Source organism: Giraffa tippelskirchi, chromosome 5 (assembly GCF_054371585.1).
Source record: "Giraffa tippelskirchi isolate mGirTip1 chromosome 5, T2T-mGirTip1v1.2.pri, whole genome shotgun sequence".
NCBI classification, from domain to species: Eukaryota; Metazoa; Chordata; class Mammalia; order Artiodactyla; family Giraffidae; genus Giraffa; species Giraffa tippelskirchi.
Window position 1 is genome coordinate 149,246,745 of NC_137279.1, and position 26,183 is coordinate 149,272,927.

Here is a 26,183-nt window from a genome sequence, read left to right on the forward strand (position 1 = left end):
TACATTTGACTAGAATAGCAACAACAACAAAAAGAACTCCATAGAAAGAAAAGAAAACAGTTCCAGAAATAAAAATGCTTGTACATGCACGTGTTTACACTCCTACTCCCACTTCTATTCCAGCACCAAAATTCACAGAACAACACAGTATGATGGGGAAAGAAATAAGCTCTGGGAGAAACTTCTCAGGTTTTATCATTTGATTGTCTTTTCTAGGAAGAGCCCAAGATGATTTCCTAAAACATGGAACATTTCAGGGGAAACTGAGTGCTTTGTACAACTTCACCTGGCACACATAAAATTCAGTTATAGCTCCAGTTAGAGATGTAATTAGCCATAATTGTTGTGAGGTATATATTTCTGGCAAAAAAGAATGGCCATATCCTTCTGATGCAAATAATTCCATCACATAAAACTCATTAGTACCTTATAGCTCATGAGCACGCAGAAGTTAGTTAAAGCAGTGATGACCGTTGACTTGAAAAGTCATGTATCGCATAACAGAGGATGTGGAATAGACCTTAGACATCTACTTCTCCAACTGTCCAAAATATCCAGAATATGTCCCACAAAATATTTGGCCCTCAAGAACTCAGTATAACATGCTCTGTAATTCTGTGGTCTCATAAATTTGGAAAAGCTCCATACTGTGAGATTCACAAGGAATACATGAGCATCACAGTCTCTGAGATATGCTCTAGAAAAGAAAACTATTGGGTTTGATTAGACATTTCAGCGGCCACAGAACTCTTATTTATACAAAATAATAGGATTCAAAATGGTGTAAACTTGGAAATTCACTAAACATGTCTTCTCACTGCCAGTTAACTAAAATGAGTTGACTCAAGTCCAATGTGACCAATGATCTATTTAATTAAATTTTCTCTCAATTCCTGCCTTTTCTATGGATTGGCCAATGATTTTCTCATCATCCTAAACATTACTACAACAGGCTTCTAGCCATTCTGCCAGTTTCCTCTCCTGCCTCGATGCAGACCATGTTCCACACAGTGGTCAAAAATCTGTATAAAATGTTAATCAACTCATGTCATACATCTGCTCAAAATCTCCACAACCTCATCTTCTTAGAATAAAATTCAAAGGCTTTACCATCAGCTACCAGACCTCCGAATTTGAGTTCCAGCTGCCTATCCAAACTTCTCTTCTGGATTCTTCTGCTCACTTAATCTGCTCAAGTCACATTGACCGTTTTGCTGTTCCTCAAATCTGTTAAGTATGTTTCTGCCTCAGCGATTTCCCCTCAGGATTTGAGTTTTATTTTTTCTTTTCTTTTAATAATTTTCTATAGAAAACCACATGATTTCTTTCCTCACATCATTTTATTCTCTGCTCAAATTCTCTACCTTATCAATAAGTAGCTCTGTAACTCCACCACATAAAATAACCCACCTTGCATTCCTTTTTCTTTCATCTTGCTCAATTTCCATCTTAGTTCATGTCACTCCCTTACTGTTTGCTTATTTTTTTCTGTTTGCACATTCATGTACATGTATGCATACATACAAACTCAAGAATATTAGTCTTACGAGGCCAGGGATGTTATATTTTTTATTAATGTAGTCTTCAATAAAAAGTACCTGTTGAGTTGATGAAGGAATGAAGAATAAAGGGATGGATCTACTTCCTCTTGTACTGTCATTTTCAAAAAAGGCAGAATAATATGCATAAGCGTTCATTCATGTCCCAAAGAAAATCAATACAGTTTTCAAGTTCAAGTTTATAATTTTAGCCTCAAAATGAAATGTATTTGAGACTTTCCTCTCCATATTGATTACTTACACCCCATGGCCCTTTAATTCTCTAACACACAAAACACTCTCAGGACCTCTTCTTACTCACAGTGTTAATTCCTATTTCATTCTTTATCTAGGCCTCCATATGTCATTTCAGTATCTTTCTGCTTTTCAGTGTCCATTTCAGCAGCCTGTGAACCCTCTAGACATCATGATCATGTCCCTTCAACTTGTATGTTTACCAAATGTTGAGCCATATGCACACTGTACTGCATAAAAGGCTTTTAATGACAAATTAGATTTTTATTTAGGTTCGTTGCGCCTGGGTTTTCAGGCTGTGTTCCGGATTTCATGGTTTTGTTTGTAATGAGTCATGGCCCCCTTGACAGACAAGGGAGTAATTAAACTAGCTAGGTTTTCAGTAGAAGCTTGTGATGGATCTCCTGTTGCATATGTTATTTCATCTTCAATAATAGTTGGATATCATGAAAGATTATGGCCTCATAGTGTGACAGAAAGAGAAATACATGAAAGTCTGTGAGAACAGAGTGAAAATACAATCTTACCTATATCTCTTACAAGCAAAACAGTGTCATAATAATTGGCAATAAGTGGGTTTTTATTTGTAGATATCTTTTGTAATGTTAGTGCCTTATAAGGGGGGATGTGCATCTTTACCTAACAAAGTTAAAACTTATTAAATGGTTCTTCATGTTGAATTAGAGAGTATGCATGTGTTTGGATTTGTGTATATATAAATGTGCTTATGTATATTCTTTCATTTTCTTATTCAAACTTCTCAAAATTATTTTTCACCAAGTTATTAGCAAAACATCAAAAAAAATTTTTCTTTGCAAATATCTTTCTAATAGAGCCTACCATTAAAAATAAAAATGCCACAGAGAAATAGAGGTGCTATAAATTCAAAGTAAAGCATCACCCTTAACAGCAAATTAATCTTCTCAGATATTTTTAAAAGGAAAGGCAATGTTCTGTTGTAAGAGTGTTTACAGTTTTTATATTCGCTACATATTGAAAAATCATTAAACTCTGTACCTTTTTATTGCTTTCTAAAGAAACTTAAAATATATCCAAGGTGCACACTTAGTCAAGTCTTTTGTCTGAATGAATTAGTATTTGCATATTCCAAGTTCCTGTTATATTGAACTATTTTTCATAGTGTTATTTGAAATATGTACTATGCTAAATGTAGACTGGTAGAAAAGAAAATATTAATGGAAAAATGCTGCTGCTGCTAAGTCGCTTCAGTCGTGTCCGACTCTGTGCGACCCCATGGACGGCAGCTCACCAGGCTCTGCCGTCCCTAGGATTCTCCAGGCAAGAATACTGGAGTGGGCTGCCATTTCCTTCTCCAGTGCATGAAAGGGAAAAGTGAAAGTGAAGTTGCTTAGTCGTGTCCGACTCTTAGCGACCAAATGGACTACAGCCTACCAGGCTCCTCCGTCCATGGGATTTTCCAGGCAAGAGTACTGGAGTGGGGTGCCATTGCCTTCTCCGAATGGAAAAATAGAGGCATACAAAACTGGAAAAATAAAATAGGAAAAATCTAGATGACCTTGCAATTGGTGATGACTTTTTAGATACCAAAGGCATAATTCATGGAAAAAATTGTTGATAAATTGATTAGAATTTTTGGCTCTGTGAATCACACCATCAAGATAATGAAAATGCAAGCCACAGACTGAGAAAAATATTTGCAAAAGATGCATCTGATAAGAGACTGTTATCCACAATTATGTTATGTATGTATGAGATTTAGAGAAACTATTCTGAAAAAAGGAGAGCTATTTCCTGCCAGAGCAACAAGGAAGAGTAAGGAGATGGTGACCCCAAAATTCTGGCCTTGAATCTGTGGAAATAGGAAAGAATAGCATTCCAGGTAGAAGGAAACACATTTTAAAAAATCACTAACATGATAGGGAGTGAGGAAAAACAGAATAGGAAGAGTTCAGACTTTGAGTCAACATGCCGGATATGAAATCCAAACTCTGCAGCTAAGTAGCTGTGTGACCTCAGACAAATTATTTAACCTCTCTAGTTTCAGTTCTCACATTTGTAAAATTGGGATAATACCATCTAGCTTAGAGCATTACTGTGAGGAAATCATGAACATAAAGCACGTGGCCGCCATGACTGGCTCCCAGCCGTCACTCAGTGAATGAGAGCTATTATTGAAGTGTAGTTTGACTGGAGTACAGATGAAGTGTTCCCCTCAACAATGCCATTTTTCCAATAGGAAGCAAGGCCAAAATGCATTGCATTTACTCTGCACTCCCTAGGAACATTTGTCTATTGTCCAACTTGAAAAATGAAGCTGAAAATGACTGGTCTCATATGAGAAGCATAAAACACTGAAAATGTGAAGCCTTGATCTATCAGGCATAAGATTGCTTTGAATATAGAATGAATAAAAATATGTGTGCTATATTTCTGTTGAAGATTATTTTAACTAACCCACCAGTTTCTTTCTTTCTTTGTTTCTTTTTCAGTTGCTCCTACAATTCAGGAAATTAAATCTGGCACCGTGGCCCCCGGACGCAGTGGATTGATAAGATGCGAAGGCGCAGGTGTGCCGCCTCCGGCCTTTGAATGGTACAAAGGGGAGAAGAAGTAAGGACTTTGTGATTATTACTCTGTTTCAAGCACTTTGAGCTAATGTGTTTGTATTCCAGATATTTACTTTAAGCAGTTTCTTTAACTGGCTTGAATGATTCTTAGCAGCCTTCTCTGGGGCACGAAGAGGCCCATGTGGGAAGGATGAGTAGTTAATAGCATCCAGAAGAAATGTCCACTTTGGTTTACATGATCTCAGAAATGCCAGCAAATCCCCCATCACTGATGCCTTTCATTTCTTCCCCTCCCTTCGGAGCCAGCACACCATTGCTCTTTCTGGAAACCATATTTACTTGAGAAATAAACCAGCTCTTAAAGGACTTGGACCCAGCTTCCGTGAGAGCACTCCAAAAGCAATCAGAGCTGCTGACTTTGCCTGGCTTCCTTGATCAGCCTAACTCTTTTATCTTCCTCCCTCTCCCTCAAGACATTTTAACATTTTGTTTTTAGAGAATATGGCATTTCAGGTATTCCATCACTAAAGGGACTGTAGAAGGATAAATTGCATGGTTGAAGGACTAACGAAGGGGATTTTAGGGCTACTCTAACATCAGCTCTGATTGTCCCCTTGAGGCGCTTCTGAAAACCTTAGCAAGAGCTGTTGAACAAGAGAAAACAGGACTTAAGGAATTTCTCTTTACTTTCAACCAGTGGGCTCACTCAGACCCCTTCACCTGTTCTTATCAAGCCAACAAAGAAGAATGGGACTCCTGTGGATTAAATGGAAGATGTAATACAGAGGAGAGGATAACATCTATTTTATATATATATTATGGCTTCAAAATTAAGGAGGGAATGTATTCTAGAAAATGTTAGTTTGGACCATATGAAATTTACAGGTTTTTTTTTCAGCCAAAAAGGCTAAATATTGGCAATCCCATACTGTTCAACATAAATGTATGGGGTTTATTAAGTGTCATGTCTCATAACTAATTACAGCTAAGTGTCTGAACAGAAAACAGGTGAAATCACATAAGAACTTAGATGTTGCCACAATGGATGAAAATGGATGTGACATGACTAGGCACTTTGTTTCTTAAACTGTAATCAAGAGAGGATTTATGGGAAATATTCTCCTTTAAAATCAGCCTTAACAATAAAACAATAAAAGGTATCCCCATAACTATCTCATTTGTTTTGGATAACTGATAGTGGATTCACCTAAAAACTTTTTGCAGTTATTTTATACGCAACCTCTTATACAATTTGGACTACTTAATTTCTAATTCATTTTGCTAATTAATGAATGCTTTTATTAATTTTAAAACTTGGTGGCTTTTGGAAGCTCCCCTATATTTTTAAATACCTAAAATTAGATAATCTCATCTGTGGTCATCCTCATCCCAACCCTACAAGATTATATATCTGGCAATATAACCTTCCTCAGATTCTGATAATCGAGGTTAAGAAGTTTTCAGTTTGTGATGATCGATAGAGATAAACATCTCGAAGCATGGTTCTCAATCCTTTGAAAATCATGAAACCCTTTGTTCAAATATAATCCTATTTGAAAGCCCACTAAGTAATATCTGTGAAAGTAGGGGTGAATGGAGTCTCAGTTATATCTACTCAGAGCCCCACTTCCATTAGGATGTCTTTGTAACTCCGTCCCCCATCCCTGGTTCTCCACAAAGCACACTTTTTAAAAAGTGACTTAAATTGTTTTACATATCTTTCAAATTCACTTTTGAAACTGTGTCATGCCTTTCTGAAAGGTTAATGAGTAGGATTATTCTTAGTAACGCAAGTGAGAACTCCTCTGTTAAAGTCCATTTTCTTTCTTTTTTTTTTTTTTTTTTTTGCTATATCTCTCTCTTCTACTTTCCTAAATTCAGCGACCATTGTCAAAAAGACTACAATCCTCACCCCACTTCCTTGGCCTATACCAAAGACAGAAAAGAGCCAAGTGGTGTCTGCAGTCATAGCTTCAGTGTTGTTTTTTATTTTTTCCAAGTGAGGATATGGACTATAACTTTTCAAAGGAGTTTAGAACCACTGCTAAAAATGGTTGATTAATTCTCCCCAATCAGAGCCCTTCCCTAATACACTCATTCACAGAAAAAAATCTAGCAGCTGTGAAAATCAAATGCACTTTCAAAGGCAAATATATATTTTATTTAAGAATGAAGTATACATTTATCATTTGTTAGAGTTGTATTTGAAGAAATATCCAAATTCTCAAATACCACTAGAATATATAAATCTATCTCCTCAAAATTACAAAAAAGCAAATTTGATTATATATAGAGAGTGAGAGAAAAATTCAGCTTGTCGAATTATTGTTGCTACACTCACTAAGTGCATCTACTATGCTACCTTCAGGGCCCAGGACATTTAAAATATTTATTTTATCAAAATGAAAAGCTATATATGTGATAAGCACTTGCTATTTAACATTAACCCATTTTATTTTTACAACAAACCTATAGGAAAGATAATATTTTTATCCTTACCTTTTGCTGAAGAGAAATCAAAGCACAGGGTATTTATAAGAAATACTTTGCACAAGTCTATAGTTAATGACAGAGCTGGAATTTGAACCCAAGAAGTCTTGCAAATATTCAGATGGAGTTCATGGATTTAACCTCTATACTATGACACCTAGTATGGTCATGGGACCTCAGGATCTATCAAAAATAATCTGAAATGTCAATGTTAAATGCCAGGATAAAGGCATTTAAGGTAACTTATCAGTTAGCAAAATAAAAGACTGCACATAGAAACGTTCGCTTATACTTTCTCAATTGGTTTCATCAAAGACACAGAAATAATGGAGTCAAGGTAACCAGACAGAAAAGAAACAAATACAGCATGTTTTCAGGTTGTTTTCTTGACCTCAAGGTTGTTAACAGGAGCATGAGGCTGTCAGAGACTCTCTTGGAACGGAGCAGAGTTTTTACAAGATCTGGAGAAGTTTTATTTTCTTAGTTTTATTTCCTTTTATACTTGAGGCTTACAGAAAAATATTCAGAAATAACTTACTCTCTTCATATACTTTTGTGTATACATGTTCAGTTGTGCCCAACTCTCTGCTACCCCATAGCCCACCAGTCTCCTCTGTCCATGGAATTTTCCAGGCAAGAATACTGGAGTGGGCTGCATTTCCTACTCTAGGGGATCTGCCTGACCCAGGAATCAAACTCATGTCTCTGGCAGCTCCTGCATAGGCAGGTGGATTCTTTACCCCTGGCACCACCTGGGAAGCCCATGTACTTTAAGAGATGTTTATAAAAATTCATCTTGCTTAAGTCAAGATTTTAAAAGCCAGATTTTCATTCAGATAAATATGAGCAAATAAACACAAACAAATAGGAGGAAATACCCGATCGTTTCTAATCTTATCATTGCCTATAGTTGAACCACATCCTGTAAAATCTTCTTCTGTGCACTGAGAATAATCTGCTTGAAAAACTTAAAAAAAAAAAAAAAAAGACCCTGCAAAATTAAGCACAATTTAAAGACAAGGAAGAAACATTACTGAGGATAAATTACTTCCCAGGACCTTTAAATTCTATCTCATTTATTCTTCAGACCTCTATGAGGTATGATTTATTATCTTCAATTTACTGATGACAAAACTGAAACATAAGGAACTTAACTTGTCTAAGAGCACTCACATAAAAGATGCTGTCAGGACACATTTTACATTTGTCAGCCTCTCAACCTATGTTCTGTCCTTTGTTTACATTGCCATTATTAGTTTTCTGTTGCTAAGTAACAACTCAAAATTTAGCAACTTGAAACAGTAAGCTTTTGTTATCTCAGTATGTCTGGGTCAGGAATCCAGGAGCAGTTAGCGGGGTATGACTCAGGGTCTCTCACCTGGTTCCCATCAAATGTCACCTGGTGCTGATCCTCTGAGGGCTAGAGGATCAGCTTCTAGCTTATAAGACAGCTCACTCCCTTGCCCCACAAACTGGTGCCTGTTATTGACAGGTTGTGGCTTAGTCCTTGTCTTGTCCAACTCTCTCGCAACCCCATGGACTGCCGCCTACCAGATTCCTCTGTCCATGGGATTTCCCAAGCAAGAATACTGGAATGGGTTATCATTTCCTTCTCAAAGGGAATCTTCCCAACCCAGGGATCAAACTCAAGTCTCCTGCCTTGGCGAGTGAATTCTTTACCACTGAGCCACCAGGGAAGCAACCATTATTGACAGAAGGTGTCTGTTAATCACTATATAGATCTCTAAATAGGGCTGCTTGACATCTTTATAACAAGACAGTTGACTTTCCCCAGAACTAGTGATTCAAGAGAACACCATAGAAGCCAACTTTTTCACTCTCCTCTTTCACTTTCATTAAGAGGCTCTTTAGTTCTTCTTCACTTTCTGCCATAAGGGTGGTGTCATCTGCATATCTGAGGTTATTGATATTTCTCCCGGCAATCTTGATTCCAGCTTGTGTTTCTTCCAGCCCAGCGTTTCTCATGATGTACTCTGCATATAAGTTAAATAAGCAGGTTGACAATATACAGCCTTGACGTACTCCTTTCCCTATTTGGAACCAGTCTGTTGTTCCATGTCCAGTTCTAACTGTTGCTTCCTGACTTATATACAGATTTCTCAAGAGACAGGTCAGATGGTCTGGTATTCCCATCTCTTTCAGAATTTTCCACAGTTTATTGTGATCCACACAGTCAAAGGCTTTGGCATAGTCAGTAAAGCAGAAATAGATGTTTTTCTGGAACTCTCTTGCTTTTTCGATGATCCTGCGGATGTTGGCAATTTGATCTCTGGTTCCTCTGCCTTTTCTAAAACCAGCTTGAACATGTGGAAGTTCACGGTTCACGTATTGCTGAAGCCTGGCTTGGAGAATTTTGAGCATTACTTTACTAGCATGTGAGATGAGTGCAATTGTGTGATAGATTGAGAATTCTTTGGCATTGCCTTTCTTTGGGATTGGAATGAAAACTGATCTTTTCCAGTCCTGTGGCCACTGCTGAGTTTTCCAAATTTGCTAGCATATCGAGTGCAGCACTTTCACAGCATCATCTTTCGGGATTTGAAACAGCTCAACTGGAATTCCATCACCTCCACTAGCTTTGTTCATAGTGATGCTTTCTAAGGCCCACTTGACTTCACATTCCAGGATGTCTGGCTCTAGGTGAGTGATCACACCATCGTGATTATCTGGGTTGTGAAGATCTTTTTTGTACAGTTGTTCTGTGTATTCTTGCCACCTCTTCCTAGTATCTTCTGCTTCTGTTACCTGTAATTTGTTCAGCTTATACCACTGCTTCAAAGGGAACATGATGAGCAGTACCTTATTGCCTGTTTTAAAGGATTTATTATCTATGTGCATAAAGCCTGCATGTACATGTTACACAATGTATTCACTTACCACTTAATGGATAGGAAAATGCCTAAAATCAATCAGGTGGAGTATGCCAGGTTCACATTACACAGAAGTATGATGACCTTTTTCAATCAGGTTAGGATTTCACTTTAGGGAATGTGATTTTTTTTTACTGTTGGTTTTACAGAGGTGAGATGAACTTGAGAAATCATAAAAAAGTGGAGTGACCTTTCCTCTCCTTTTCCCTATTCTAGATTACTTACTACTAGATCATCTAGACAGGCCATAAATTTCATCTGAGTTATTCATTTTGATAAAGGAATATAAGAGGGAAGGTCTTCTTCCTTTCTTTTATTTTCAAGGGAACCAGAAAAATGTGTTAAAATATTTCTTTGTGTTTTCATTGATCCTTTTTTCTTTGCTGTTTTTCATGTAATTTGTGTGTGTCAAAGTTATGAATACATACATCACATTTGTATAACACTGATTTTCAAAGCATTTTTATATATGGTAATTTAGCAAAAGAAGGACATTTTTGCATTTCACTTATGATAGAATCAACTCTTTAAGCTTTGGGTGCTACTTGAGAGAGGCAGAAAAAGTAAAAGAAAGAGATAAATATATAATAGTAACAATTTAAATGGCATGGACTCGCTCCTCCACTCAATATATGTTTCAGAAAGACATGCAGTGGGAGACATAGTCCTGCTACTCCTTCGATCAGTCTTCATTCCTATTTCTGTTGATAGTGTGAGTATCTCTCCATTCTCAGTGAGATTCTCAGGTGGAAAATGTATGTCTAATATAATATGGTTCTAAAAATAAAATCAACTATTTCATCCAGTGCTCAACCTTGGAGAATGATGTAAAACAGTATTTCACAACTATTTTAGAATACATATCTGTACGAGTGAAATTTAAAACTTAGCAAAACTACCAAAATATGCATACTTATTTGTAAGTTATGTACATGCATTTCTGAATTAGTATATTGCATACATTAAATGAGCTACAACAGATAAAATTTAGGAGATGAGATATAAATGAAACTTAAATGGACATTTTATTATCTTTTTCTTATACTCTAACAGATCAGTGTACTCACCCTGAAGGGCTTGCCTTCCATTTTGGAGACTCTTGTGCAGTGTGTTAGTTTAAAGTAAGGAAGTTTAGGGAATTGTCAATGGCAACCCATTCTTGCCTTAGAATTCCATGGACAGAGGAACCTGGAGGGCTATAGTCCATGGGGTCACAAAGAGTAGGGCATAGCTGAGCGACTGAACACACACACAAGGGAAGTTTTAATGGCATGCGACTTTTATCCTATATGCTGACTTTGAAGTCTTAAATCCCATGTTATATAATCACTGCATATTATCTTACTCATTCTTTGCATAATTCTAACTAGATTATGCCTAAGAAAAATACAATCTCATAAAGGTAAAATGACTTGCTGAAGGGAATTAAAGAATGGGACATAAAAATCTAATTTTAAGGAAAACTTGGGAGGTTGATGAATATGTTTATGGCCTTTATATTGATGGTTTCACTTTATATTGAGGTTATCCAAACTCATTGAGTAGTATATATAAAATATGTAGAATTTTATATACATCAATTATACCTCAATAAAGTGACCTTAAAATCAAAACAACCACCCTGCTAATTTCCTGACTCTCATGTCAAGTTATCCATCTTCTAGATTATATACCACAATTTGATTATTCATAGGGGTCTAGAATTATAATTCCATACACACACACACACACACACACACACACACACTGCCCATCACCCCTCTTGTCCTCTCATTTGTAAGGCTGTTACTATGAGGAAGTCATTACATATTTTGATTTAGAAGGGTACTGGATCATCTAACAGGCCATAAATTTCATTACCACCCCACATTAAAAATGATCTTCTCTGCTGACCTGAGATTTTCTTTCTTTGCATCAGGGACTTATCTGTGAGGTAATTTGTGAAATTTGAAAAAGAAATAAGTCCCCCCCATTGAAAGAACTTGAATTTCTAATATTATCTCATTATTATGTATTTGCTTATTTTTATCAGTATATTAATTTCATTCTGATAATATTTCACGCCTTTTTACAACCAAAGTCTTATCAATACAACTTCATCACCCCTGTGATTACTTAGTCATTCAAGGCCAAGTTGATAAAGGGTAAATATCTGAAACAAATATTGGGATCTAGAGAGCACATGTCTGGGTAAAACATAAGGACATATTATTATATTGAAAACTTTGGGCCAGTCAAACAAGGTTGAAAGTGAGCTAAGTTTAATTTGCATCTCCTGACTTACAATTTGTGACCTGTCATAAAAATCAGCAAAATGAAGTAAGCACCAAGAAAATCCGAAGAGAATCCTGTCAGTTCCTTAAAAGTGCACAGCAACGGTCAATTCAGCTCAAATCAGAGCATTAACAAATGCTTCTGGAGGGTGGGGAAGATAGTTTTTGTGCTGGAAAACAAAGAATGAATAGAATTTCCAAATATTGCAAGGAATTGAAAATAATCATAAGCAAGGAAAGAACACAGTCAATTCATATGAGCATTATGTGGAGACTTTGTTATGTCTCAGGATACAGGGCGTGAAATCTGGTGTATGTAATAGGAGGTAGGTTTAGAAAGGACCCTTAGAGCAAGACCTGAGGGATCTTAAATATCATAAGACCTTTGGGCTTGATTCCATAGGCCCTGGGAAGCCATTTGGGGCCTTTTCAAGAGTAGTAAAATGATCTACTTCTCATCTTCACAAAACATTTCTGGAAGCGATCAGGAAGAATGGATGGGAAAGATATAAAATATGGCTTAAACTGGGGTATTGGTTGTGCAGTTTAAAAGCAAGAGAGAGAAAATGCATTATTTGTATATTTCAGTGTCTGATTAGATAAAGACAATTTGAAAAAGACAATTTGAAGGTAATTCCAAGTTTTCTGTCTCAATGACAGAAATTATTAGCTGAGATTAGGAACACAGGAAAAGAGATTTGGAAGAATTCTGAGTGCCGAGTTTGCTTGGGAAACATACTGAAATCAGGTGTTAATACTGGATACACAGTCCACGAACAAGCAGGGTTTTGGTTGTGTTCTTAAAATGCATAATGATATTTTCAAAGTAAATACTTGGCCTTATCACTTTGTCCTGGAATCCTTCAGTGATTCCTGACTGCCCCTGGAATAAAGTCCTAACAGTACAGCGTGCATGGGAGACCATGTTCTAGCCCCTGTTGACCTCTCTGGCTGTGAATCTTGCCATTCTGCTGTCTCAAAATAGGGGTTTATCCATCCCGAAATATTCAATTACCAAACTGTGATATGATCTCTGTCTTTCAAGCCTCTTCATATGTTGGCTGTTTTGCTTATAAGCCCCTTAAACACACACACGCGCGCGCACACACACACACACACACACACACACACACACCCTGGCTAGCTTTGACAGGTACTTGTGCCTTCCACTAGTCCTTTTGTCTCAATTCAGATGTCACCTGCTCTCAGAAAACTACCCTGAGACTTCTGTGCTAAAAGAGGAAGCTCTCCAGATGTACTCCCACTTGCTCACCTCTATCAAAGTACTTTTTCAAAACTCTCACAGAATTCATTATTTATTTATTTATTTTGGGCTGTTCTGTGTCTTTTTTGTTGCCCGGGCTTTCTCTAGTTGAGGTGAGTCGAGGCTACTCTCTAGTTGTGATACACAGGTTTCTCATTGCAATGGCTTATTTTGTGGCAGAACATGGGCTTTAGGACGTGCAGGCTTCAGTAGTTGCAACATGTGGGCTCAGTAATTGCAGTCCTGGGCTCTAGAACACAGGCTCAAGAGTCATGGTACACAGACTTTTTTGTTCTGCGGCATGCGGGATCTTCCTGGATCAGAGTTTGAACCCATGTTTCCTGCACTGACAGGTGGATTTTTTACCAGTGAGTCACCCAGGAAGCCTCCTTGAAGTACTCTTCATACTCAACTTTTTTACTTGCCCATCTCTCCTCCTAATATAATCTACCAGGGAATAAGAGTTCTGCCGTGTTAACCATCATGCTCTCAACATCTAACATGGTGTTTGGAACAAACTCTCTTGCAAGAATGAGTTGTGGCCTTTTCATAATGATAAAGTAGAGCCATTCTTGTTTTGATACATCTTCAAATTGATAAGAGACTATTCAAAGAAACATATCATCACCTTAGATTGTGGAACACTGTAAACCCAATGTGTGATTACAGAAAGGAAGCTAGTTTCTGTTGCTCAATTCTGATTTCCCAGGATTTCTTCTTGTCAACTTGGTCTCTGCAAAGTGGTTGTGTTGGTATATTGTAGGATGAAATTTGACATTAAAATCATAAGCATGTTGATATTAGAAAAGCAGTTGAAGCAGAGAAGAGAAATCTAGACACAGGCCAAGCTGTCAGGGATACAAGACTCACTGCAGTCAGAGAAATATTGACATCTGCACTGTAGCCTTTGTTTATTTGATATAGGGTTAAAAGGCAATATCATTTCTGTGCAAATCAAACTGTCACAAGTAAGGCAGCCCAAAGGTCTCTGATCTAAAATTATTAATTTCATTAAAATTGATGGAATAAACAAAACATACATTTTAAATAGCTTAATAAAGTCTAAAATCATTAAAATTTCCTAATATATTATAATAATATTAATTTATTCAAATATGCAACTAAAGATAGATACCCCTTGGGGCTAAGACAGTGATGCATGATATCCTCCAGTCTGTTCCTGGGAATAAATGATACATTGTTTTTGAGTCTTGAGTGCCAAGCAATACAGTAAACCAATAGGTTGCTATAGTAGCATGTTCACATAAATTTTCATGTCTCTCTGGTTTCTAGCAGTTCCTCTCCTCCCTCTTTTTACTTTTTTTATCTACCCTGCACATCTGTGAAAAGGCTAGATGAGGTTGTTAATGTGCATGTAATTGATACTGAGTTTGGCATATCTTGAAATCATGATGCCATGATCCTTTCAGTCACTCTCCTAGATCTTTTCTTTAAAAATAATTTCCTGTGTGCTCAATTTTTAATATTTTTCTGCCATCTGAGAGGAAATGTATCTGTTCTAAGAAACAGACTCTATCATTGAACAATAATGACACCTATCATATATCCAGTGCTTACTGTGTTTGATATATATGTGTGTGTATATATATAATATTACATTTTGTATGTTTAAAAATATTCCTTTATTAACACTTTGGAATTGGCTTAATTTTTCCTATTTCATAGATGAAAACCTAAGCATTAAAAAATGTAAAAACATAATTCATTCAGTCAAGCACACACTTACTGTATAATTGTTAAATGCCCAGCACTCTGTTACATACTTAGAATATGATGAATAACAAAACCAGCCAGGATCCTTGCCTGAATGGAATTACACTCTAATGGGGAATGTGGAACACAATCAAAAACCACACAAATATATGAGAACTTACAAAGAGATGTATTTGATGTTATGATGATGATTTGACCAAGTCAGAGAGAACACAGTAACTTCAGAGCATCACTAAAATTCAGACTTTAGAGACAATTCTGGGCTTAAATATATTGCTTTCTTGTTAATCTTCTAGGTTCTGGTTTTATTTTTTTCTGTCAGTCTTGGTACAGCATGCGTGTACACTATGGGGAGAGATTTACTACCACCCAAATATTTAGTGAAGCTAGGGGAAAAAAATAAGCAATAATTGATACTGAAGAGGTATGTGTGTGTGAAGGAAGGTGACCGGAGGAGGGAGGTGAAAGCCGATTTCATACTTCTCATCTTGGGACCTTGAGTAGCCTGAAAGGCTGACTCCACTGGAAGCTAAAGACACCTGATGTAAGGGGTGGCATTGCTGTGCATAATTAAACCCAATATAGATAGTTAAGAGGCCTCTAGCTTATCTGAATCGCCAGAGAAATCGCCAGACAGCTATCTGAACCAAACCCTACATTTTTGTTTGACTGTCTACCCCACTAGTTTCACTTCATGGATTGAACCTGGCTTTCTTGGCATGAATGCCACATGAAAACTTGGTTATTTAACACCATTAGTTTTATTCCTTGTTTTAACTTGATTTCCATCAACAACCCATGATTTCTGACTGTCTCTCCAAATTCAAATACAATATCCTGATTTCCCTTGGTAGTTTCAAAATATCAAGTGCTACTTTGGGAGGACACCAATAGTCAGAAGACCCGGATTTGAATTTTGGTTCTACAACTTATCAAATGGACTTCCCTGATAGTTCAGTTGGTAAAGAATCTGCCTGCAATGCAGGAGACCCAGGTGCAATTCCTGGGTCAGGAAGATCTGCTGGAGAAGGCATAGGCTACCCACCCCAGTATTCTTGGGCTTCCTTTATGGCTCAGCTGGTAAAGAATACGCCTGCAATGAGGTAGACCTGGGTTTGATCCCTGGGTTGGGAAGATCCCCTGGAGAAGGGAAAGGCTACCCACTCCAGGATTCTGGCCTAGAGAATTCCATGGGCTGTATAGTTCATGGGGTCACAAAGAGTCAGACATGACTGAGTGACTTTCACTTTCACTTATCAAATGGTGGAAAATAAAATTATTTTTTTCTAAATTGTTCTTTTTTCTCATCTGCAAAATAGGACTAATAATGCTTGCCTCATAGGATGGCTGTGAAGATTTGTTGATTATACCTTTGAAAATGCCTAAATGTCAGTTTCCCACACTCTTAACACTAAAAGTTTTTGTATAATGTTGAAGTTTCTTAGATTAACTTCTGTCATAAATGTGTTGAGAACATCTATTGTTTTCCACATTCATAAACCATTCCTGCTCACACTGAAAAGACAGAAATAGTCATGGATTCAGAGCCAGATATACATGTTTAAGCTGAAACTTTATTATTGAAAGAACCATTATAAGATGTGTTGTGCAAGGACCTATACGCTATCTCAGTGTCATTTTCAAATTTTCAGATGTAGCTAAAACCTTTTAGATACTAATAGTGTTATATTTGTCTATTTCTCTTTGGTTCCTAAATCAGTGCCTCAAGCATAGGAGATATTTAATAATCATTTGATGACAAAATTAAACTTTATTTCCATTAATACCATATCAGAGTGTTTACCATCACCTGTGACTTTCTCTAAAGCTCTTTTTTTGAACTGTACCTTTAGTTCGTACCACGACTTGGAACTCCACAAGCCTGAAATCCATTTCTGGAAGTAATATTCCTTTTCTTTGTAAAAATAACTCTTATGATTCCAGAGCTGCTTACTTTCCCCTACCACCTTCCATATTTCCTATGCTACCACCCAAATATCAGTTAGTAAGCCTGTATTTGTCTTATCCAGTTATATAACATGATATATTATTATCGGGGGGGGTGTGTGTATGTATGCATGTGTGTGTATAGTCGCTCAGTCGTGTCTGATTCTTTGTGACCCCATGGACTATAGCAAGCCAGACTCCTATGTCCATGGAATTCTCCAGGCAAGAATACTGGAGGGGGTATCTATGCCCTTCTCCAAGGGATCTTCCCAACCCAGGGATTGAACCCAGGTCTCCTGCATTGCAGGAAAATTCTTTACCATCTGAGCCACCAAGGAAGCCCATATTATTATCATATTCTTTTGTAATTCTAGTCTGATAAAAGATCTATTATCAGTTAAGAACACACCTCTCCCATTCCTATTGCAAGTTGTTTTTTAATTTATTTTTGCAAGTTATTTTAATAATTTAATTGGTGTTATCTGACACACTCATATATGATTCATATACTAGCAATGGAGTTTTCTTGTGACTATTTGCACCTGAAAGCTTCAGTTCAGTTCAGTCACTTAGTCGTGTCCAACTCTTTGCAACCCCATGGACTGCAACACGCCAGGCCTCCCTGTCCATCACCAACTTCCAGAGTTTACTCAAACTCATGTCTATTGAGTCAGTGATGCCATCCAACAATCTCATCCTCTGTCATCCCCTTCTCCTCCTGCCCTCAATCTTTCCCAACAAAAGCTTGCTTCTCTAGAAATATCTATTGTTATTCCTGACCTGGAAAGGCAAATAAAAATTATAGTCCCAAAATTTGTAGTGAGGTTGGATTTATATTTTAAATGAATGAGGTCAGGTTTAGTTGCCCCATTTATTTTTGCAACTTTAACAATCAGTGCTAATGGCTGTATGGCCAGTTTTGCTATTGTGATGTTGCTCTGGGCTCTTCTGGCTATCCTAGATAGATACTCTTTAAGAAAGGTTATTATTGTAAGGTTTGTTAACATTTCATGTACCAGAAAGAGAAGCACCATAGTTGTTAATATGCTTTCCATGTGCTGCTTCTGACTGACACTGAAAATATGAAGAACTGTTCTAATTCAGAACTAGTTAATTGGTCAGGCTGTGTCAGTTATGAGCTGGCAGAAGTGAAGTGAGGTGAAATGAAAGTAGCTCAGTTGTGTCTGAACCCATGGACTATACAGTCCATGGGCTTCTCCAGGCTAGCATGCTGGAGTGGGTAGCCTTTCCCTTCTCCAGGGGATCTTCCCAACCCAGGAACTGGAGTCTCCTTCATTGCAGGCAGACTCTTTACCAACTGAGCTCTGAGGGAAGCCCAGAATCTGCTGGCAAAGCAAATAGCCTTCAGTTCACAGATATATGAGATATTAACAAAAGACAGAAGAAAGAAGAAGGAGGGCAGTGGTCCTCAATATGTGTCTTAGTCCATTTGAGCTGCTACAACAAAATACCACAGACTGGGTAACTTATAAACCAAAGAAATTTATCTCACAGTGCTGGAGGCTGAGAGTCCAAGATCAGGGTGCCAGCATGATTGGGTGAGGATCCCCTTCTGGGTGTCAGACTTCTCATTGCATCTTCACATGGCAGAAACAGGTAGGGATATCTCTGAAGTCTCTTTTATGAAGTACTGATCTCAACCATGAAGGTTCTACCTTCATCACTTTCAAATTCCTCCCAAAGTCCCACCTACTAATACCATTGTCTTTGGACTTAGGATTTCAATATATGAATTTGGCGGTTGGGGGATGCAGATCATAGTGGTTTGGAACAAACTCCTAGAGGTAGCAGAGGGTAGAGGACCTCAGAGCCCACAGCAATAGAAGAATCTTATATCCATGGGGTCCAATGAATAGTAAAAATGCAAAAAAAAGAAAAAAAAAAATGACCAGGCATTTCTAAGCAGGCACCATATGCTAAGGAATGCCATATTTAATTCCTAACATAATAGAGTTTTTTTTTTCTTTTTGAGTGGAGGGATTATAATAAAACATCTCTCATTCTATAAGCTAAGTACAAGAACCATTCTCTTAGAACTTGAAAGAATTAAGTATCTAGGAAAAGAGAATGAACTCCTGAAAAGGCAATATCCTAGTTTTTTTGTTCTCTGGTTTCACTGCAAGTTGCGTTGTGAACTATTTATTGAGTTGCCGCTTTCAGATTTCATATCACTGATGCAAATAAAGAAGTCTGGATTCAAACAAATCTAGAATAAATTTGAAAAATCCAATGGGTCCAGGATCATCCCGTGAACAGGCTCATGGAACATTTTTGAAGCCTACTAAGGATTTTCTTTAACACAGAACAGCAATTCAGTTTGTCAAATGTATGTTTGATATAAAAAGACCGACTCTCCTTCTAGAAAATATAATTATATTTAAACATATTAGAAGAAGCCTGTTTCATTAAAAAACTCATCATAAAGATTTCTTTTCTTATTTATTTCCAGTCAAGCAGTGAAATTACATTAAGGTCACTCGTGATGGGACTTCTAGGCATAGTTCATTTTTTGTATCTATTAATAGTAAGTATTAATAATAATAACTAAGATGGATTCATATATCTATATGAATATATATGATTCTTCTTGAAAAAGCTTCAGCAATAATGTGTTGTTCAGCTAAGCCCCTAATCACCCAGCATAGAACTCATTTGTATAGTAATTTTTAGAATTGATTTCAATAGCTGAGAAAGCTTTCACTACCACTATCTCCAGATAACTGTAGGAAAATCATAGAAATACACCCTCCAGAGATATACCCATCTCAGAAGTCACTCTCCCTCCAGGTCAGCTTTGGAAAGAGTTCCCCAGTCATCTACCAGGCAAAGACGGGTTCTTCAATGATACGTGAGGAGTCAGTACTTCTAAAACTCCCCAGTATAGAAGAAAGTAAGCTTTGGACTTTTCCAGTTATCTCAGAGATAGCTTCCTCTCGGGGAAGAATATCCTCCCAGGGAAGATGCTTTTCTTTTTTATTGGCCATTATCACCTGCCAGGCTGATCAGAGCAGAAGGAGCTGCTACTGCTAAAGTGCCACTAATGTGCCACTCTGGTAAGAATGCATATAACACTGCTGGCTAGGGGCCAAAAATGGGCCTGCACATACAGAGTGTGGATTCACTGCATGGTTTAGCAACATCTGGGGCTTTGCCTTCAGATACATTAAAGGGCAGAGAGTTGGAACCCAGCTCAGAAGAACAGCCATAAGGAACATAAGCAAACAGTGCCACGAAGTAACGGAGTATACTCCCTCGGGATTTTCTCTCCAGAGTCTAGCCAAGTGAAGACTCTAACAAATCTCTCCTCAATTCTTCAGTAGCAAAAGGAGTCTTGGTTTTGGTAGATGGGACACAAAAGGGAGTTAGTAGTCTGAGGAGTTGCTGAGTCCTCTGGAGGATGCAACCATAGCATTTTGTTGTTGTTTAGTCTCTAAGTCATATCCGACTCTTTTGTGACCCCAAGGACCATAGCCTTCCAGGCTCTTCTGTCCATGGGATTTCCCAGGCAAGAATACTGGAGTGGGTTGCCATTTCTTCCAGGGGATCTTCCTTGATCCAGGGATCAAACCTGTATCTCCTGAATTCGCAGGCAGATTCTTTATTGTTGAGCCACCAGGGAAGCTATTAGACATGGACTTCCCTAATCCTGGGTGGTTCAGTCATGAAAGAATCCACCTGCCAGTGCAGGAGATATGGGAAATGTAGGTTCAGTCCTTGGGTCAAGAAGATCCCCTGGAGGAGGAAATGGCAACCCACTCCAGTATTCTTGCCTGGTGAATCCTATAGACAGAGGAGCCTGGTAGGCTGCAGTTGATAGGGTCACAAATTGTTGAACATGACTGAGCATGCACACACAATTTGATTTAAGCCATCATGCTAAAGCTTGAAATCTGCCATAATGAAGGACAATGAAACTGTGGGTTTTTATACATACCATATACTATTGTTTAAAAGTAAATTTACTGGTGTGATGCAAAAAAATATGTAAGAATCACTGTGGGATTTTAGCATAAATACTGATAGATTTGAAATATGATACTATATTGAGAAGTATCAGTCTCAGTAAAGATGCTCAGTTGTGTCCAACTCTTTGCGACCCCATGGACTATTCAGCCCATGGAATTCTCCAGCCAGAACACTTGAGTGGGTAGCCTTTCCCTTCTCCAGGGGATCTTCCCAACCCAGGGATCGAACCCAGGTCTCCCACATTGCAGGTGGATTCTTTACCAGCTGAGCCACCAGGGAAGCCCAAGAATACTGGAGTGGGTAACCTATCCCTTCTCCAGAGGATCTTCCCAACCCAGGAATCAAACCGAGGTCACCTGCATTGCAGGCAGATTCTTTACCAACTGAGCTACTAGGAAAGCCCCATGATATAGATATTTAAAATTTCCATGTCCTAGATATTGTATGCCATATTTTCTTGTGTCAGAATTGAAGGTCATTAGGTTTATAGGTCAAGTGAAATTTTTTAAATACTTAGTAAACTAAAAATTTATTAATCTGATTAAAATTTGAGTTTTGGATAAGCCAAACTCAGCTATGACATGAAATATAAGTGATTCCCAGAGTAATCAAGCATGGTTGCTTATTTTAATTTGCGTTTAACTACAGTATATTTTATCTAAATTCAGATGCAAATCACATAACATAATGCAAAGGAGTTCAACCTAAACTCTCAGGGGAATGTCAATTATTAGCATCTTTGTGATTAAAGAAATGCTTAATACTAAGACTTGAACACATTAAAGAAGAAAAATTAACAAGCCATTTGAGCTAAGAGCTTTTGTAGCCCATATTATGATTAACACATTCTTTCACAATAAATTTTGGGGTTAGTTAGGGAGAAGTAATTATTTGGTTGGCTTCTTATTATAGCAGATTTCATATTTAGAGAGAAAAATTCTTAAAGGGGCCACTGAAGAATGATCCCTGTGCTGTGGGGATGTCATTCAAACTTCATTGATGTACACGAGAACGTTAGTCACTCAGTCATGTCTAACTCTTTACAACCCCATGGTCTATATAGCCCACCTGACTCCTCTGTCCGTGAAGTTCTCCTGGCAAGAATACTGGAGTGGTTTGCCATTCCCTCCTCCAGGGGATCTTACCAACCCAGGGATCAAACCCAGGTCTCCTGCATTGCAGGCAGATGCTTTACCATCTTAACCACCAGGGAAGCCCTACTGACTTATGAACTATGTATCATTCACCTAAGATATCACTATTACGTGCTATGTAGAATTCAAACATAAAGTATGTCCGTATGGCCTTGCCTTTTGAGAAATTTAAAGCAATTCAGTTTATTTGGGTATGTATGTATAGAAACTGCTAGAGAGAACAATGTAATATTGTGGTTTTGATTTTATAAATTCTACAATAATTTGGGGAGTGATATGCAGAGTAAGAGAAAGAGACACAGAAAGAGGAAAGTCATTTAGGGAGCAGTAGAGTAGGAGAGATAGGACATAGATCAGACTTATATGAGGATGGAGAGATCTGGCTGTCAGAGATAAAAGGGGATGGTGACCACTGGGGAAAGATTCAGGAAAAGAGTGAAGCAGAAGCAATTACGTGAAGCGTTGAAAATGGTAGAACTATGCCAGCCTATCTGAGAGTAAGGACCTCTACTGGTAAGTGTGGAGAAGGAAAGTTGAGTATTCAGGGTGGAATCAGATAAAATTGAATCCTATATTGAGGTCTAGAAAGGTTGAAGGACTTTATTAGGCACATTACTAAAATGTGGCACAGATAGACTGCTGCTGCTGCTGCCTAGTCACTAAGTCATGTCTGACTGTGTGTGACCCCATGGACTGTAGCCGCCAGGCTCCTTTGTCCACAGGATTCTCTAGGCAAGAATACTGGAGTGGGTTATTATTTCCTTCTCCAGGGGATCTTCCTGACCCAGGGTTTGAACCAGGCTCTTCTGCTTGGAAAGCAGATTCTTTACCACTGAGCCTCCTGGGAAACCAGCCAAAGATAGGGCTCACCTTTAAATACTACCCTCAATATTATATTTAGCTTTTTTTTTCTTTTTGTAGATTTAACAAATCATCTATTTGGGTTGTACCTACAAAGTAGCAGTCAAGTGTTGACTCAGAACCATCCTACCACAGCTGTAGGATTCTTTCATGAAAGTTATCTAAAACTATCATTTGAAATAGCCTAGGCCTCACCAGGTGGCGCTAGTGTTAAAGAACTGGCCCCTGCCGATGCAGGAAAAGTGAGAGACTTAGGTTCGATTCCTCAGTCAGAAAGATTCCATGGCGGAGGGCATGGCAATCCACTCCAGTATTCTTGTTTGGAGAATCCTGTGGACAGAGGAGCTTGGTGGGCTACATTCCATAGGATGGCAAAGAGTCAGACACAACCAAAGCAACTTAGTACACAGACATATTCTAGTCAACTTTTTAGAAATCAGGAGTTTGTATTTTTAATGGAATCATTATATTTAATCCCTTTTACTTTTCCTTGGCTTTAACAGTTGAGATGCCATTGCTGTAATGTGTTTAATTTTCTAAAATACAAATCAATGTATGAATAGGACATGTGGTTATCTAAGTCTGGTTTGTTATATAGCACAGATAATCCCATAGGAACAGTCTGCCACTGTCATACAGTTTCCCTTCCCCGGTATCTACTACTGTAAGGAAAATATAATTACACTATTATCATGTTATATGCTAACAGCAGCATGGTCAAAACTGTCTATGGGTTGCCATGACAACCCCATCTAAGATAAAAATGAAAATGGTATTCACAACACATATTACCTAGAGTTTATTTTGTCTTTTAGGCTCTTCAACGGCCAACAGGGAATTATCATTCAAAATTTCAGCACAAGATCCATTCTCACCGTTACCAATGTGACACAGGAGCACTTCGGCAACTATACTTGTGTGGCTGTCAACAAGCTAGGCGCAACCAACGCGAGCCTGCCTCTCAACCGTAAGTAACACAGAATTACCAAAATGCTCCCAGAGCCTTTTGGCTCCTGTCTATGAGCTCAGCCTGATGTGACATGTTCCTTACACAGAGGAAATTTGGCCCCAAAATAATCTGGATGTTGGAGAATTTGATAATCCCTATAGAATTACATATGTGTTTAGAAAAATATTTTAGATCTGAGAGAAGGAGAATATTACATAAATAATAGGATCCACTAAAGATGTCTTCTGACTGATGATGGCTGGTTGGTGGAATTTAGTTTTTGTTTTGTTTTGCTTTCAAAAATGTGTTTTATTTAAGCATAGATTAATCTGGATTGAATTTACTTTTGGTTGACTTTCTCTAGATATTTTGAAATAGTGAGAATTTCACTATGACTGAGGTATAATAGTGAGTAAATGATATAATAGTGAGTAAATGTTGATGGACAAAATATTCTATCTATATAAGTAATGTTTTTACTCAAGACTGTATTTTGAAAGAGAACTTAAAGTTTTACTAAAATAGGTACTTTAGTTCTAATGTATCTTAGTCCCTAAGGACCAGAAATGAAAAAAAAGACCAAACACAAGGATTAGGGGAAAGGAGAGAATTATATTTTAACATTTTCAATTAGTTTTAGTACTTTTTAGAAGCTGTTGTTCAAGAGTTGTATAACCATAAAATATTCCTGATTTTGAAGTGGAATGTTACTCAAAATTTTCAAAGAAGACTCCAGAGAATATGCTGTCTTTTTAGTTGTACAGTTATCTAAACCATTCTTATCTTTGATAGTTTATGTTTGTATGGTAACCTGACATATGTATATTTATACTGTCATCCTTTGATAGTAAGCTGTCTCTGAAAAAGGCAAATATTATGAATTCATCACAGACATGATTGTTTCTATTTTGCAGAAATAAGGAATGGGATATATAATACTCCTACTACTTAAAAATATTAAATAAGAATTTTCATGATTTATGAACTCTGAATTACCAAGATTTAAGAATCTCTATTGTTAAATAAAATATATCAGTTGGTTGTTAATAGAAAATAATAATTTAAGATGATGTGTCCTATATACACTTTTAAAACATCACATCATTTATTATTTCAGTTTAATATTATAAAGTATTTCTTAGTACCCTCCACTCTGAAAGAAAAGCCTCGCTTGCCACAAAATAGTCAAAGTATAATATACTTGCTTAAGTTTCTTCCATGAAGATTATTTACTTAGTGTAATTATGAATAATAACATTGCAAATATTATAGAGCAGTATGAATTCCAATTTAATGTAAATATTGATACTTCTTTTAGTATGTTATTAATATTTTAAATTGTTTAAATATTCAAGAACCTGAAAGAGTAAATGAATTAAACCAAGTAAAGAAAAATTTAAGGCTTAATAACACATTAATTTTTGCTATTTAAATTTCTAAACCACACTCTGATTTTCAAAACTGAAGCATTAATGAATGTGACAAATTAGAAACAAATGTCATTTGTTTGTTTGTTTTACTCTGGCAACCTTAGCACAGTCATCTGGATATAATGCACTGCTGAAAAGGCTTCTAAACGTCATATCTTCAGAATGGACTCCGATGATCTTGCTTTGTCGTTGACTTTCTGTGTATAGAAGTGCTAAGGATAACTAGAACAATTTGATTGAAACTCATTAAGAAAGACATAATATGCAAATTTTGTCTATAATTTTGAACATATCCCTGGAAGTTTGAAGAAATGTCTGTATATTCAAAGCTCTTGTGTGACCACACCTGAAACTCTTATTGCACTAAGAGTTTATATTTTTTACAATAATTATTTTTGTATAGTTTTTATCTCTTTACCAAATTATGTTTGTTGAGAAGACAGAATCAATATCTGATTAATTCTCCCATATCACTAAGCACGGTGTCTAACATTTCATAGACAGTATTAAACTATGTCTGATATTTACATAGACAACTTATTTAGTGAATAAGTGAATTAAACAGTGATTGAATAGACAGTTAATAAATGAATGGACTGAGATTTAGCTGTAGAATGTGTATTATAATCTCCAGTTATATAAAGGAATAGTACAGTGATGGTAATACTTATTGTGAGCTTACTGTAAACCAGACAATATCTTTAAATGAATTTGTTCCAATATCTTTATATGAATTTGTTCTTTTAATTCTCACACTACCAAAAAAGGTAAATTCTAAAATTCTCTTCTTACAGATGAGGAAACTAAAATGAAGGGAAATTAAAAGCTTGGTCAAAGTCAAATGGCTAATTAGTGAAAAGC

The 26,183-nt window shown here is 37.1% G+C and overlaps 1 protein-coding gene across 1 annotated transcript in view; it reads left to right on the plus strand.

The window, feature by feature from the left end:
• The window catches only part of NEGR1 (neuronal growth regulator 1), a 960,822-nt gene that overhangs the window by 734,105 nt on the left and 200,534 nt on the right, over positions 1 to 26,183 (plus strand). Inside the window, exons 5-6 of the mRNA XM_081490654.1 lie at positions 4,265 to 4,385; positions 23,759 to 23,910. Coding sequence (XP_081346780.1) covers positions 4,265 to 4,385; positions 23,759 to 23,910 — 273 coding nt within the window. The remainder of the gene's footprint in view (positions 1 to 4,264; positions 4,386 to 23,758; positions 23,911 to 26,183) is intronic.